Below are 15889 nucleotides of genomic sequence, written 5' to 3'. Positions count from 1 at the left end.
CAGGGGTCCTGCCCCACCACCTGGAGAATAGTCTGGGGAGAGGGTGGTGGGGGAGAAGAGGTAGGACTCTCGAATCAGTGCGGAGATTCCTGCCGCTTAGAGTCTCCCACGCGGCTGCTGCCTCAGCAGAGGTCCGCCTAACATTCTAACATTCACCACAGAAGCGCCAGTGCCGGATTTCTAACGCCTGGCGCGCACCTGCGGTCGGGTGAGGACGCTACCGCCCGCCTCCTCCTCCCCGGACCACGCCCCCCGCCCCTGACTCCTCCCACCTCCCCGGAGCTAGGGCGCCTGCGCGCGGCGGGAGGTGGCTCTCCCCCCGCCCCCCACGCCCCGCCCGGCCCCAGGAAAGCCCATTGGCCGCTGCGTGGGGCCGCGTGCTGCCTCGCGCCTGTGACTGTCGCACGTGCTGGGGCCGGAAGCAGGCGTCGCAGCGATGGCGTCGTTACTTTGGGGAGGCGACGCGGGGGCCGCGGAGAGCGAGCGGCTGAACGGCCACGTAACCGCCACCGAGCCGGGGAGGGCCAGCGGGTGGGAGCTAGAACAGCACTCCCGGAGGGCAATGTGCTGGGGAGGGGAAGGGGGAGCCCCGGTAGCGGTTGGAGTCGGGTGTCAGGTGGTAGAGAGGAGCTGTGGCAAGGACTTGGAAGAGGGCCACCGGAAGGGAGACTCCGAGAGGAACAAGACCTTGGGTTGGAAAGGGCAGAATGAAGACGCCTGCCCCGGGAGGGAACGCAGCTGGTGGCCCCAAGTAGACCCCGACTTTCCTATTCTTCCAGTTTGACCTCTGAGCCTCCGCTAGCCTTCATCTTCATCTTAGCTACCGACACGCTTTCCTGTCTACTTTCCTTTGCTTGTCCTGTGACCCCCAAGGACCGTCCCATTTAGACAGAGGCTTAGGAAGAGAAATTTCACATGCAGGGGCGGCGGAAAGTCTCCTTCCAATCTTAGGGTAATTCATACAGGAGACCACTTCCTCAAAGGAATCCATTTATACATAACACTGCAAGAGAAACAGTATTGGGAGGGGGAATCTTCCCTTTCTTCCTTCCAGTCTGTTAGGGGGCAGCACTGGGCTGCTTGATGGTTTGCTTCCTAATATTGATTGAAATTTGTATCTTTCAATAGTTTTCAAACCTCATCCACTCCCAGAAGAACCTTCTGGGTATCAAGAGTGCTACCATCCCAAACATAGGTGAGTGCTGTTAAAGGAGATTGGGCTCAGTTCCTTGAAAAAGTGTTGTTTTCCTCATATCCCAACTTTAGCTCCCTTAACACTCAGGGCCCTCCACTACCTTCCCAGTCTTTTTACCCTCTACTCTGCTGCTTGACCCTTTGTGCACACTGTAGAGTCAGCAAGAGAAACTGGGATAATAGGCTAGACGTTTCTGCTTGGCATTTATCTTTACAGTTTTTTTTCTCACATCCTTTTAGATGGTTCTGTTGATAGGATCGAAGATGATGAAGATGATGTAGGTAGGAAATAAATCCATTTGTGGGTATTTACTGGCATTCTGGTTCATGTAATCATGACTTCCCAATGTGAATGAATAATATCTTAAGTGGAAAAGAACCATCTTTGCTTCTGTTTTCTTTATGAATAGTGAATGTCAGAAAAAACACTGACTTCGGAGTGGGGATTACCTCTTTAGAGGAAAATTGAAATAGAATATGTAGGAATGGGTTAAGACTTTTCAGCTGGCAAGGACAAAGTAGATCTGGTGGCAATGGATGTAGGCTTGCTTGAAGATAGAGTCTGGTGTAGGGCAGAGTCTCAGAAACAAAGAATTCTCAGTGCTGTGTCATTCTTTCTAGAACCTTCTTTTAGAAGAAAAATGACAGCAGGAGCAGTTGCTTGATATACAGTTACTGAATGGAAGGAAGCAACTTGTTAGATGTCATTCGGGAGGCTTGACTTTTCCCCTGCAATATCCCCTTTTTAATCCTTGCTTTTCTAGTGGATTTGGCAGCTAATTCACTGTTAAACAAGTTAATCCGGCAGTCCTTAGTAGAATCGAGTCACCGGGTTGAAGTCTTACAAAAGGATCCCAGCTCTCCACTCTACTCAGTGAAAACATTTGAAGAGCTGCGGCTGTGAGTATTTGTGTTTTAACTGTGGGAGAATGCCAGAAAGTGTAGCACAGAATGAACTAATATGCTAATAAAAACCCATCAGATTCTCCTTCATGTTTTAATAATCAGCATTCAACTGAGATGTGGACATTTTGCATGGAAGTAAAATACAGCTCAAAGAGGAACACGAGGCAATCTGAGTTGTACAATGACTTGAGAACCTTTCTGATGGTAAAATTTTTAACCTTGCTGTGCTATGGGGGATAGCTAAGCCAGACACAGCCACATTGCTACTCTCCATACCAGAATACAGGGCTTCCCTGGTGGCTCAGTGGTAAAGAATCTGCCTGTCAATGCAGGAGACACAGGTTTAATCCCTGGGCTGGGAAGATCCCCTGGAGAAGGACATGGCAACCCTCTCCAGTATTCTTGCCTGGGAAATCCCATGGACAGAGGAGCCTGATGGGCTGCAGTCCAGTCCATGGGGCCGCAAAAGACTTGGACGTGGCTTAGCCACTAAACAGCAATAATGATGCCGGAATACAGATAGCAGGAAATTTAGTGGCCCAAATATCCCTTGGGCTAAGTTACAAAGTTTTACCCCTTAACTTTTTGTCTCAAATGGTATGTAAATAACTTTCTCAAATTGGTTTGTATTTCCTAGGGATTTACCAGTTGGCATTAAGGAAATGTATTTTAACAGGGAGAGTTACTGATGTGGAGAAATCCAAAATCCTGATGCCCTCTTTCTAAATGGGGAGACACCTACCTATGATGAAAAGTTGGCTGCTAGTAATCTACCAGTTCATCTACCAATTAAACAGATCCAAACTGTGCATGTCACTGTAGTGAACGTATTCCAGCCTACTTCACTTTATTCTTTTCTGAACACTGGTCATGAGACCAGCCCGCCCCCCCACTCCCCAGGAAAGAGGCATTTAAAATACCAGCTTAGAAGAATGAGCTAATATTGCATCTTCTTCTCCTAGATAGAACTCATATAAGAATCACCTAAATTTAATTTTGTCTTCTCTGAAAATTTCAGTTAAAACAGAAGTTTGTCATTGATTAAAAAGAAATGATAAATATCACTTAGTTTTGTTCTTGTGTGGAAAGCAAAATTCTCTTGGGGAATTGTACTTCTCTCAGCTGAGTTTTCCCAGATTTTCCTCTTCGTTCAAGAAAGACTTCACTTTTGGGCCCTTACTACTATGCTTGGTCTAAGCTAATAACATAACTTATTGCTTTAGTGCTCCAAATGTACAGGCATGATTGTATATGTTTGAGAGTTGAGATTTAGGTATATTATTAATACTTTTCATACCCAGTTGCAAAGTGGCCTAATTTAGAAATGCACTTTTCATGTTTGTATTTCTGAGACTCCTGATGCATCATAGCCTTCAAGTATTTGATTTCTTTTTTTGACAGCAAGGAAGAGTTACTAAAAGGGATCTATGCAATGGGATTTAATAGACCATCCAAAATTCAAGAGATGGCTCTCCCCATGATGCTGGCACATCCGTGAGTTTCCAGGGAAATGGTGTTACAACGTGGTCATTTTTGGCCTCATACTCGGTTGATGCCCAGCGTCTGCTCTTTCCTACAGACCCCAGAACCTCATCGCCCAGAGCCAGTCTGGAACAGGAAAGACAGCTGCCTTTGTCTTGGCAATGCTCAGCAGAGTTAATGCCTTGAACTTGTTTCCACAGGTAAGGAAAGGCTGAGAGAGATGGGAATGCTTGCAGTGCCAGTGGTGTTTTAGTAATGGGCGGTAGTGCTGCCATGATGTGATGACACTTAGAATAGATGTTCTTTTTTAGAATCATAGGATTATAGGCAGCAGTACAGGGTAGTGACTGAGAGCACAGTCTTCAGAGTTCGACTGGTTCCAATACCAGCCTCTCTACTTAGCAGCTGAAAACCTTAGGAGAGTTAGTGAATCTTTTGGAGTACATTTTCTTAATAAAAGTAACATCTATAAAGGTGTGGATCACAGTTGTCCACTTTGCCCTTGAACCCTGACACCAAGCGCGGTGCTTGCCCTGTAGAAACCACTCTTTAAACATTGGGTGAATGGGTATCTGCCTCACGGATTGTCTTGCAGATTGAGTGAAATAATACACATTTTTAGCACGATGCTCAACATAAAGTGAGCATTCAGTAGTGATGGCTGTAAGGCTGTAGATGACCCAGTCCCTCCTACTTAATGCAGAAGGAAGCAGCCTTGGATGGGGAGAGGTCGCCTGTGAGGGCACAGTTGTCAGAGAGTGGCTGAGCCGGGGCTGGAACTGGAGCCACGGGAGACGCAGGTTCAGTCCCTGGGTCGAGAAGATCCCCTGGAGAAGGAAATGGCAATCCACTCCGGGATTTTTGCCTTGGCAGTGCCATGGACAGAGGAGCCTGGTGGGCTCCAGTCCATGAGGCCAGAAAGAATCCTACCTGACAGAGCACCCCGACATGACGAGCAGACAGGAGGGTGGCTGCTTTACACAGTCGCGTTAGTTTCTGCTGTAGAGCAGCGTGAACCAGCCCCACGTGTACATCCATCCCCTCTCATCTGGATTCCTTCCCGTGTAGGTGACCACAGAGCGCTGATTCCCTGAGCTGTGTAGTGGGTTCTCATTAGTTATCTATTTCATACGTAATACCACTATCCCGCCACAAAGTTTCATTGTGTTTCAGAATTGCATAATGGCCCTTATGAACCTTTCTCCTTCCCCCTTATCTTTCTGCCAGTGCCTCTGCTTGGCTCCTACTTATGAACTGGCTCTGCAAACTGGCCGTGTGGTCGAACGGATGGGGAAATTCTGTGTGGATGTTCAAGTGATGTATGCCATTCGAGGGAATCAAAGTATGTACCAGTGAGCCTGTCCTGACTGAGATACACCTGTATATATTTAAGTCAACTATTTTATTTATTTATTTTTAGCCAGCTTTTAGGAGAAGGCAGTGGCAACCCACTGCAGTACTCTTGCCTGGTAAAACCCAATGACGGAGGAGTCTGGTAGGCTTCAGTCCATGGGGTCACAAAGAGTCGGACACAACTGAGCGACTTCCCTTTCACTTTTCACCTTCATTCATTGGAGAAGGAAATGGCAACCCACTCCAGTGTTCTTGACTGGAGAATCTCAGGGACGGAGGAGCCTGGTAGGCTTGCCGCCTATGGAGTTGCACAGAGTTGGACACGACTGAATGACTTAGCAGCAGCCGCCAACTTTTAAATTTCATCTTTTCTTTTGGCTGAGCCCCGTGACATGTGGGATCTTAGTTCTGTGACAGGGATCACACCTGCACTGCCTGCAGTGAAGTCTTAATGACTGGACTGCCAGGGAAGTTACCCTGGCTCATATTTTAGATCCTGACTCCACCAACAATCATGGTATATTAATACCTTCTCTGCTTTCCCACCTCTAAAGTGAGGACGTAATGGCACCTGTATCATAGAGTCATTAACTGGAATTTAATGAAATGATAGAGATGAAGCACGGTGTACACCTCCAGCATGTAATGAAGATCCAGTGCCTGTTAGCTGGTCACTCCCACAGCCAGAACAATGGCTCAGTGATTTTGCCTGTTCTCTTCTGGGAGGCTCACTTGTTTAGTACAGAACAGCTATTACTGTTTTACTTCTTCATGAAAGTGCCACATGCATATAGGTTAAAAAAAAGTCTTCAAAACACAGAAAATTCAAAAGTAAAAGTTGTTTCCTCTCATCTTTCAAAAACCTATTTCCAAACACAACTATGATTTTGTTATGAAATCTGTGGGCTTTTTTGTTTTTGAGTGTTGACAAATAATGGGAGCATTTTTTTTCATACTGTTGAAAAATTTAAGAATCTTAAACATCTTTTTGTGTCAGTGTGTATAGCCCCACATCCTCCTTTGGACCAGCTGAATAATATTCCATCATTTTTTTCATGGGACCTCTTAATGGACATTGTGGTGGTTCTCTGTTTGGGGAGGGTCTGTACGCCTTTCACTGCGGTGCCACTTTCCTGCAGGACCATGGAGGTGTTGCAGGCTGGCTTTTTAAATGACTGTGAGGCAGAATCAGTTACTCAGGGCTGTTACCATTACTGTAAACCAAGAAACTCAGGGACTTCTCCTAAAACTCTGTAAAATCAGAAACCACAATGACCTTCAGGGTTTGTCCTTGGGGAACCAATAGGAAATGTGTTGCCTGACTCAGAATTCCAGACAGAGTGGTTTCCAGCTTAGAAGGCCTTCCAACCCTTTTCTCCCTAGTTCCCAGAGGCGCGGACATCACCAAACAGATTGTAATTGGCACTCCTGGGACTGTCCTGGATTGGTGTTTCAAGCGAAAATTAATTGATTTGACTAAGATTCGTGTGTTTGTGCTGGATGAAGCCGATGTGATGATCGACACTCAGGGATTCGCAGACCAAAGCATTCGTATTCAAAGGTAACCTTCACATCCATCCTTTTCATCCTGGATCTTCTGTCCAGATAAGGGATTTCATTTGTCCACTACTCTTCACTGTCTTTACTGCTTATTCCCCACTTCCTTCTCCTTTAAAGCAGATTGGGTTTTCCTGATTTTCAGGAGCTCAGTGAGGCTTTGACCTCCTGTAATTTCCCACTTCATCTTGTAATCTTGGTTTACTCTTGTGCCCTAGGCTCACAGATGGAATCCATGTAGTGGGTCTGCACCAAATTTTGCCAATAATCTTATAATTGAGCAAAATTCTAAAGAGAATTTATTAAAACCCCATAGTGCTATTATAAAGACACAGTAACCTGGGGTTATCAGCCTAGTGGTCTAGTCCTGACCTTGCCTGTAAGTTGTTAAGTAAATCTTGTCATTTTGCTAGGCCTCTCTCCCAGGATCACCATGGGGCTTAAAATTTCAGATTATCAGGCCTAACCTGAACCTTACAGAATCAGAATTTCTGGGAGCAGGCCTCTCTGTATCACTTATATTTAAAGTACTTATGGTGATGGTGGTGTAGTCACTAAGTCGTGTCCAACTCTTGCGACCCCGTGGACTGTAGCCCACCAGGCTCCTCTGTCCATGAGATTTGCCAGGCAAGAATACTGGAATGGGTTGTCATTTCCTTCTCCAGGGGATCTTCCCAACCCAGGAATCGAACCTGGGTCTCCTGCATTGCAGGCAGATTCTTTCCCAACTGAGCTACAAGAGACTGTATTAAATTCAAATAGGATATTGAAAGACTAATAATGAAAACCAGTAATCCCATGCCCCCAAACCCTAGAGAACACTGTCCGTTTGGGCATTAACTGTCATATCTTTAAATAGCAAGCTCGCATTGCTGCTTCTCATTGTATATTGTCTCTTCCGAGGTGGATCAGTGGTAAGAATCTGCCAGTGTAAGAGACTTGGATTGAACCCTGGGTTGGGAAAATCCCCTGGAGAAGGAAATGGCAACCCACTCCTGTATTTTTGCCTGGGAAATGCTATGGACAGAGAAGCCTGGGGGGCTACAGTTCATGGAGTTGCAAAGAGTGGGACGTGACTGAGCAGCTAAACAACAGCGGACTTCCTATCAGAGAAAGTGGGCATTTAGTCCTCCTATACCACCCCCACGATCACTTTCCCGTCCCCTCCATGGCCTCTCGGTGGTTTGTCATAAGAGTTTGGTTACATTAATGGTCAGTATTAATATTATTATCACAACACAAGTATTGTTAACTGTGGAGCATTGAGTTATTATAATGTGGATCATTGAATTATTATATATGTGGGTTTGTTGTTGTATATTTTGGCTGCACTGGGTCTTTATTGAATTTCATGGACTTTCTCTAGTTGCACTACATCTGCCCCAGGGCTTGCAGGCTCAGTAGTTGTGGCTTGTGGGTATGTGGGATCTTAGTTCCCTGACCAGGGATCGATCCGTTGTCTCTCACATTGCAAGGCAGATTCTTAACCACTGGACCACAAGGGAGTCTTAATTAAGTTTTTTTTGTGTGTAACTTTTCCCCCTGAAGATGCCTTTTTCCTTTTTTGGCTACTATCGTTATGTAGGAACCTTCAATTTTTTTCCCTACCTATTTCATCAGAGGTGTCATATGTCAGTGATATCTCTAGATAGTCAATTCCATCTTACAACTCCATTTGGTTTCTTTTTTCCCAGACGCTCTCCCACACACACTGCCTCTGGTTCTGGCCTGGACTGGCTGCACTCCTGCAGCCAAGGTCATGTCACAGTCCCCCCGGCCTCGTTTACAGCTGTGAGTCTCCCGTCCTGTGGTCCTTTTGCTTGGTTTACTGAATGTGCTGGGACATACAGTCCAGTGACTTCCTGCAAAAGGAGGTGGAGGAAGTCCATTTTCTAGCCCCTGCATGTCTGAAAATGTTTTTATTGTGCCTGTAAATTTCTCTCTGAGTTGACTTTTCCTGGATGTGGAGTCTTATCCTAGAAAGCTTTCTCCCTATAAATTCAGAAACAGTGTTGAAAACAGAAAACCGGTTGGTTTTTTTTTATTGTTTGTTTTTTGTTTTTTTTTACTATAGTTAATACTCTGTTTCTAGTATTGCTACTGGAAAGTTTAATGTCATCCTTATCCCCAGAATTTCCTCTGTGACGTTCTTTCTTCTCTAGAAGATTTTGGAATCTTTTTATCCACAGTATAATGAGACTTCTCGGCTTGGTTCATATTTTTTTTCCTTCATTGTTCAACACAAATAGCACGTGCTTTTCATTTCCAGAATTTGTGTCGACCAGATCTGGGGAAATTTCTTACGTTACTTCTTTCCCGAGAGTGACCAACTTTTTAGGAAGCCAACCCAGTCACAGCAGGGAAATATGCACACACACATATATATATCATGTATATATAATAATATAATACAGGAGAACTAATCATGCACATGTGTCATTACTTTACATAAAAATATGTAAAATATATGTTTATTTGAAATTATATATCATTATCTACTTTTCTGTTTAAACAAAACAGTCAAACTAAACTGTGGCAATTGGTAGTAATTCATAGGAGAATTAGTTAAATATGCATGAGAAAAATACCGTAATGTTCGATCTCTGATACAGCAATATAATGTTATAAAACATGATTGGATGCTTCAATTTTGGAGGCTGTGCTGCTGTATATATTTTTTTCTTTTTGACTCCACCACACAGCTTGTGGGAGTTTAGTTCCCTCACCGGGAATCAATCCTGGCCCTTGGCAGTGAGACCACAGAGTCCTACCCACTGGACCGCCAGGGAAGTCCCTACTGTATATCCTTAAAATACAGAATTACAGAACTTTTTGTGAAGAGACTGTAAATCCATTAGAACTCATTACACCTACTACCTGTATTTAATGACAGAAATAGTAATGACACTTCGCTTTGTGTCTGACAGTGCTGTTCGATGTTTCTCTTTTCCAGTGTCCTTGGGACTCCTTGCAGCCTTCTCTCCTTGTATGTGGCAGTAAAACAGAATATAGTCAAATGTAAAATTCACTTTGATTTGCAGCTCTGCCATCAGTAAGCCCACACTGATTGTTTTTTTAAAAACTCTTTGGAGTGTAGTACACATGCACAGTTCCTCTACAACGTTGTGTTGCTTTCTGCTGTAGAGCATAGTGAATCAGTTATACACAGGGCCACTCTCCTTTAGATTCTTTTTCAATATATGTCATTACAGAGTTTTGAGAATGAAGGTTGATATGTCCCTCGTAGCTCAGTCAGTAAAGAGGCTGCCTGCAGCGCAGGAGACCCGGGTTCAATCCCTGGGTCGGGAAGATCCCCGGGAGAAGGAACTGGTAAGCCACTCCAGTATTCTTGCCGGGAGAATCCCATGGACTGAGGAGCCAGGCAGGATACAGTCCATGGGGTTGCAAGAGTCAGAACCAACTTAGTGACTACACCAAAACCATGTGTTATTAACAATCGCAAGAGGGTCCTGGGTGTGAAACACGAAATGACTAGGTGGTGAGGGAAGAGCTCTGGAGATGGCGCCATTGAGAGAAAGGAGGACGAATGTTTGTTCAGTGTGGAATAGTGGTTGGGAAGGATATGCAAAGATCCAAAGGCAAGTTAAAAGGGTATGTTTATTCAAGGAAATCAAGGAAGAAGAGGGCTGCAGATTAATGAGATGAGAAACCAGGGAGACTGACTTCCTTTAGTTGCTGTGGGAAGAAGTTTAGAGAAGTGAGAACGCTGATTAGGAGGTGCATGGGTGTAGTGTTTAGTATTAGAGTTTCAGTAGTAAAGACAGAAAAATGGAAGCATCTGCAATACACTTTGAGTGAAAATGTACTGACCTGCTAGGAGGGAGAGAGGACTGAATATCAGAGACTCCCAAGTACTTGCTATATGCCACTGGGTAGAGTATCACTACTCACTGAGGAATCCTCGACGTGTGGCATGAAAAGGGGAGATGATTCAACTCACACATACTACATCTGAGAGTTAAGTGAGCCATTCGCAAAAAGATGGCAAAAAGGCAGTAATTATGTGACTGTGTAGCTCAGGAGATAAGGCTGAGAAGTCACATTTGAGCATGGGGAGGGGTGCATGTGGAAGATGTCACGGTTTTCTCTGTCAGACTAGGCTAGGCAGTGTCCAGCTAGCTGATAAAATGTTATTTCTGGGTGCATTTGCGAGGAGGATGTTTTCAGAAGAGATTAGCATTTGATTCAGTAAACTGGGTAAAGAAGATCACTTTCACCAATGAGGGTGGGCATAATCTAATCCACTGAAGAGAACAGAAATGTGGAAGAAGGGCAGATGTGCTCTCTGCTTGAGCCAGGACAGGCACCCAGAATCCTGGTTCTCAGGCCTTTGGACTCAGACTGAACTTTACCAGACTTTCCTGGTCCTCCAGCTTGCAGACAGTTGACTGTGGGACCTCTGGGTGTCCATAATCACATTAACCAATTCAATCAATCATTCAATCAATCAATCATCAATCCTACTGAATCTGTATCTCTAATACAAATTTTGGTACTGAGAATGGTTCTGCTTAGTTGCTCAGTCGTGTCCCACTCTTTGTGATCCCATGGACTGCAGTCTGCTAGGTTCCTCTGTCCGTGGAGATTCTCCAGGCAAGAATACTAGAGAGGGTTGTCATGCCCTCCTCGAGGGGATATTTCCAATCCAGGAATCGAACCCAGGTCTCCCACACTGCAGGCAGATTCTTTACCCAGCTGAGCTACCAGGGAAGCCCAAGAATGGTTTTAGAGGAAGAGCATTTTAAAGATGACTTTTCTGAATCAGTTCTGATGCTTCTGAATTGGCTCTCTAATTTGATTAGATTTAAAGATACTAATGACTATTTCTAGTAGTATAGATAGCAGTGACAGTCCATGCCAAGAACTGGAAATAGAGATAAGCAGTGTATCTCCACTCAATACTCCTAATCAGCCACTTTCAAGAAACAAGAATCAGATGACTGTGTCTTTATACTTTGAAACTTTTATGTGGAGATCTAACAATTAAGATTACCTAGTTACTCCCTGTGTCAGACTGTTGGGGTCCTTTAATGGACCGGAACCTTGTGGTACGGAATCGACGATAAGAAAGTGAAAGAGAGAAAGAGAGAGAAACAAAAAAGACCCGGGGACCTAAGCTCTGATGGAGCAAAGGTGCTTTAATGATTTTTCTATGAGTATATATAGGCTGCAGTACCAGAAACTTCTTTCGGGAATGATAGAGATCAGAAAACCAAATGTACAGCAACCATTACCAAGGGAACAAGGGGTAGTGTTAGTCACAAGGTCGGGAGACAATCCATATCTCAAGAAAGGGGAAGGAGATTAAGATGTTTTGTCCTAAGGAGAATGTTTACTAAAGGAGACCCAAGCCTGCCTCACACAATGACCTCAGTCCCTGGGAGCAGCGTGCTGTTCCGCTTGAAGAGGGACAAAGGACTCATGAGAGACAGCATGTAGGAATCCTCCCGTCAAACATTCCCTGACAGTTCCCCCTTATTTATTTATAATATTTGTAAGAAGAGTTTTGACCATCAGAGTTTGTTTAGTTTTGACAATCTTTGTGTGAAGGCAACGGTAGACAACAAATATAATTGTTAAGACAATCACCAAAATTATGGTTTTAAATCTAATGCTATGAGTAAGACTTTGAAACCATCTACATGGGTCTAGCCCAGATAATTGATCAGCTAATTGTCTAGCTAAAGTTTTTATATCAATGGAAGAGGGCAGATTATTAGAAAAGGTTTTAAATATTTTTTTTGTAATAATTGTACATTCAGAGAGGCATTATCATGTATGTTTTGTAAATGAAAATTGATTTGTTTTCAGTTGTAGGCACTATTATTAAAATGAACAGGAGTAACACAAAATTGAGTAGAATTTCAGTTACATTTTAGCATCACCTGTTTTTGTACATCTGTTAATTGATCTCTAAGCCATTTGATGGCTGTTTTTAGTTTTTGTTTTTGTTTTTTTTTTTAATTTCTTCATCTATCTGAGTCTGAGTGGCCCATATAGCATGGGCATCTTTAGTCCAATTTTGAATAAAATTATGTGTCTGAATAGAGGTTTGTAAAGCAACACCAGTGAGAGCAGCAGTGGTGCAAATGGCTATTAATCCCAAAATACTAAAAATCAGCCATCCAATGAATCATTTAGATCGCCGGAGCAATTTAGTAAGCAACCGGGAAGTAAGTCCAGCCATGGGACCTTTTTCTCAGGGCCGTTGGAGATTTATTGGTAACCATAGACTACGTCGAGATCGAAGAATTAAAAGAGAATCATATTTTAAGGAAATAGGGGAGTTAAGACAAGTACATAATCTGTAATTTATGTAAGTTACAGAACATATAGTCTTATTGAATTGTAAGTTTTTTATAGCTATAACAAAAGGAAATGGAACACAGGCTTGTATAAAATATGATTGATTATAGCGAAAGGAATAATTGTTATAGCTATGATTGGTCCCTGTGGAATGTCTGATCTAAGTCCCAAGTTTTTCGGTGTTTGCAGCAAGTTTTTAGATGTCTCATTGTTTAGGCCCAATCTGTTTATTAAAGATGATTCAAGGACGAGGTGGGGGCCATTTTATCATCAAGCTAGCCAAGAAGTCTCCTGTCATGGTAATGTTTTATTGTAGTATTAGTAACCTTCTATGTTACTTGAGTAATATAATCATACATAGTATTGTTAATATTATCTGAACAGTTCAATAGCCACATACTATGGGGTCTCTAATTGACAATTGTATGATTAGCTATAAACATTAATTTTTTTAGTTTGGCCTGACATTTGTCTCAATGAACAGGAATATATTTAAAGTTTTTATTAGTAAACCCTTGGCATGTTGTTTTTTGTTCTTTTTCTAATTCTTTTTCTAAAGTTTTAGTAGTATAAACATGGTTTACTGACAAAGAAAGGGCAGTAAATAATCTAAGTAGTGTCTGAAAATCTTTTTTTGGAGGCAGGACGAAAGCCCAAGTTTGTCGACTAATGTTTATACATAATTTTGTTGGGCCCATACATAAAGGAAGGACTTCATAACCTAGAACGATATTAATTAGTTTTTCTTTTTTTTCAGGATGAGAGGGCCCCTCCAGTTCCAAGGAGGGGGCATATGTGTTGACTCATTAGTGGATGTGATTGGTTTTATATCTGTCTATTTTACAACCTACAATAAAAAAGGGGGGTTAGGTATATAAGCCCAGTAAGTGTGATCAATCAGGTCAGCCTGAGCGGGGGAAGCAAAAGCAAGCAAAGCAAGCATAGCGAAGAAAAATATTTTTAGGATTTTGAGGCATTCTCTGTTGAGAAATCAGGTTTTTAGTTTAATTAGTAAGGGTTTTTATCTGTCTCCAAGTAGGGAGATCATAAGGTCGATGACGTCAAGTGTGGCGTTTTTTGGAAATTTTTAATGTCGCCATGGCTTATATTGGAATTTTTTTTTTTTGGTTTTTTTTTTTTGTTTGTTTCATTTCTAGTCTGAATGTGGGGGTTGAATCTTTTGAAGAGGAAGTCATGTGAGCTCGTTGGATCTATCTGGAGAAATAGAAGCATATCCTTTTTCTGTAAGATTAGTTTTTAGATTTTTATTGATTAGTTAACCCATCTTGATATCAAATGGGCAAAGGAAAGGAGGTGTCTTATAATGTTTTAAAACTTTTTTTTTGTTTGTTTTTTGTTTTTGTCAAAACATCTCTTTGTGGTAGGTTTAAAAACTTTAAAACAAATAAGGCTATATTAACAATAGTTATAAAAAGAGAGGAAAGTGATAATGATGAAAACATTTTTAGGAAATATTTTAGTCTAAAAGAAAAAAAATCATTCAGAAATCTGTTTGGGACTGGTATTTGGCTGTGGTTTGTGTTATTTGGGGCAAAGGATTAGGAGTAACCATTCAAATATTTTTTCTTAAGTAAAATTATTGAAAAGGTGATGTAGAACAACTTGACAAATGAAATGTTGTTTACATCTAAATATATTTGACCTTGTCTTTGAAAAAGAAATGCAGCTTAGCAACCGTTGAATCTCACTGTTCAGTGTGTTAAAGAGGATGACTACACTTTTAAGACAGACCTGAAAAGAAGGCAAACATTTTACATTTCTGATATTTTTAGGAACAAATAATCTATTCGGGAAATGGTGGTTTTTTTTTTTTTTTTTTTTTTAATGTCGTTTTCGCCCTGCTTTAAGAATCTTACACATTGGGAACAGAAATAGTCACACCAACAATAGTTATAGGCTTAAAGACTACATTACACCAGAATCTAGCAAAGTTTGCTCTGGACAAGGAGGACAAAAGTGTTCTTGTGTATTTTTTTTTATTTAATTTTTTATTTGTAGTTACAGTGTGTAATGTGTTTGTCTAATCATGTCTTGTGTTTGTGGACTATAAGGAATGTCTGTAATCTTTTTAATAGAGAATGAATGTAAAAATTGTTTGAACTGCTTAGAAATATAGGCAGAGTCATTGTCTGTTTTTATAGAATTAGGTGTTTTCATTATCGTGAAGTAAGTTGATAGGTGGGTTATAACATGTTGTGTAGTCTTACCTTAGAGAGGTGTTGTCCCTAGAAAAGAAGAATTTGTATTGATCGAGACATGTAAGAGGGAAGAGGAAGAAAGTTCAGGACAATGAGTTACATCAATTTGTCATAAAATTTTTCTTTCATTTGTCATAAGCCTTTTTAAAATTTCAGCACTAAATATCTTTGAAAGTTAAAAGGCCAAAACAAAGTATGATAGCATAATAAACAAATATAATGTTTATTTTAAATAAACATACCATACTTTGTGGTTTTTATTGTGATCTACCCAAGCATTTCAACTGCATTTTTTAATATATTTGTAGTCTGAATGTATCTGTTGACCAAAGTTAATTTTGTTAAATATTGTTTTTTTAGAATTTTTTTCTTGTTTCTAATTTGGTTTAATTTGGAGAAAGAACATTTGCTGTAGCTAGAACGACAATGAAAAACTAGTCTAGTAAAGCTTATGTAAATACCACTTTATTTTATAATAAATGTTTTAACAATTAAAAAAATATTTTTGTATTCATCATTTTATTTGCCATTTTTTATATCTTTTTATTAAAAGCATATATTTTACTTTTTTATAGCAACCATGAAATGTCTTGTATGTTAGCATTTTATAGACTGTTGAACATATTTTTCAAATCATATTATATTATATATATCTATTTTTATATAAATATATATTTATATTCATTAACAGGTCAAAATCTCTTCAGCTCTTTTGCAAGAAAAACCCCTTTTAAGAGTAAGCCAATGTTCAGCAATTAACGCTTTAGAATCTTACTTCATTTGGAAATGACCCAGCCATTTAACAAACTTCTACTATTTAGTTCAGCACAACTCTACAAACCTAAGTCACT

At 41.3% G+C, this 15889-nt stretch overlaps 1 protein-coding gene across 1 annotated transcript; it reads left to right on the top strand.

Moving 5' to 3' along the window:
- The first annotated feature begins 372 nt into the window (after positions 1 to 372).
- Positions 373 to 14128, top strand: LOC133066506 (ATP-dependent RNA helicase DDX25-like). The gene is made up of 10 exons (XM_061157659.1): positions 373 to 499; positions 1129 to 1195; positions 1435 to 1476; positions 1959 to 2094; positions 3502 to 3594; positions 3680 to 3782; positions 4810 to 4924; positions 6319 to 6496; positions 9446 to 9544; positions 13977 to 14128. The coding sequence occupies exons 1-10, from the start codon at positions 437 to 439 to the stop codon at positions 14017 to 14019; spliced, it is 939 nt and encodes a 312-aa protein (XP_061013642.1). The 5' UTR covers positions 373 to 436; the 3' UTR covers positions 14020 to 14128.
- The last annotated feature ends 1761 nt before the right edge of the window (positions 14129 to 15889 follow it).

This window comes from Dama dama, chromosome 2 (assembly GCF_033118175.1).
Source record: "Dama dama isolate Ldn47 chromosome 2, ASM3311817v1, whole genome shotgun sequence".
Taxonomy (NCBI): Eukaryota; Metazoa; Chordata; class Mammalia; order Artiodactyla; family Cervidae; genus Dama; species Dama dama.
Note: the sequence above shows the minus strand (reverse complement) of the source record. Positions and strands in the feature narration are given on the sequence as shown.

Excerpts from the sequence above, each read along its gene's own strand:
- LOC133066506 (XM_061157659.1), top strand. The coding sequence starts at position 437 with ATGGCGTCGTTACTTTGGGGAGGCGACGCGGGGGCCGCGGAGAGCGAG. Across the intron at positions 500-1,128 it reads GCGAGCGGCTGAACGGCCAC|TTTTCAAACCTCATCCACTC; the intron begins GTAACCGCCACC and ends ATCTTTCAATAG. Across the intron at positions 3,783-4,809 it reads CCTTGAACTTGTTTCCACAG|TGCCTCTGCTTGGCTCCTAC; the intron begins GTAAGGAAAGGC and ends TCTTTCTGCCAG.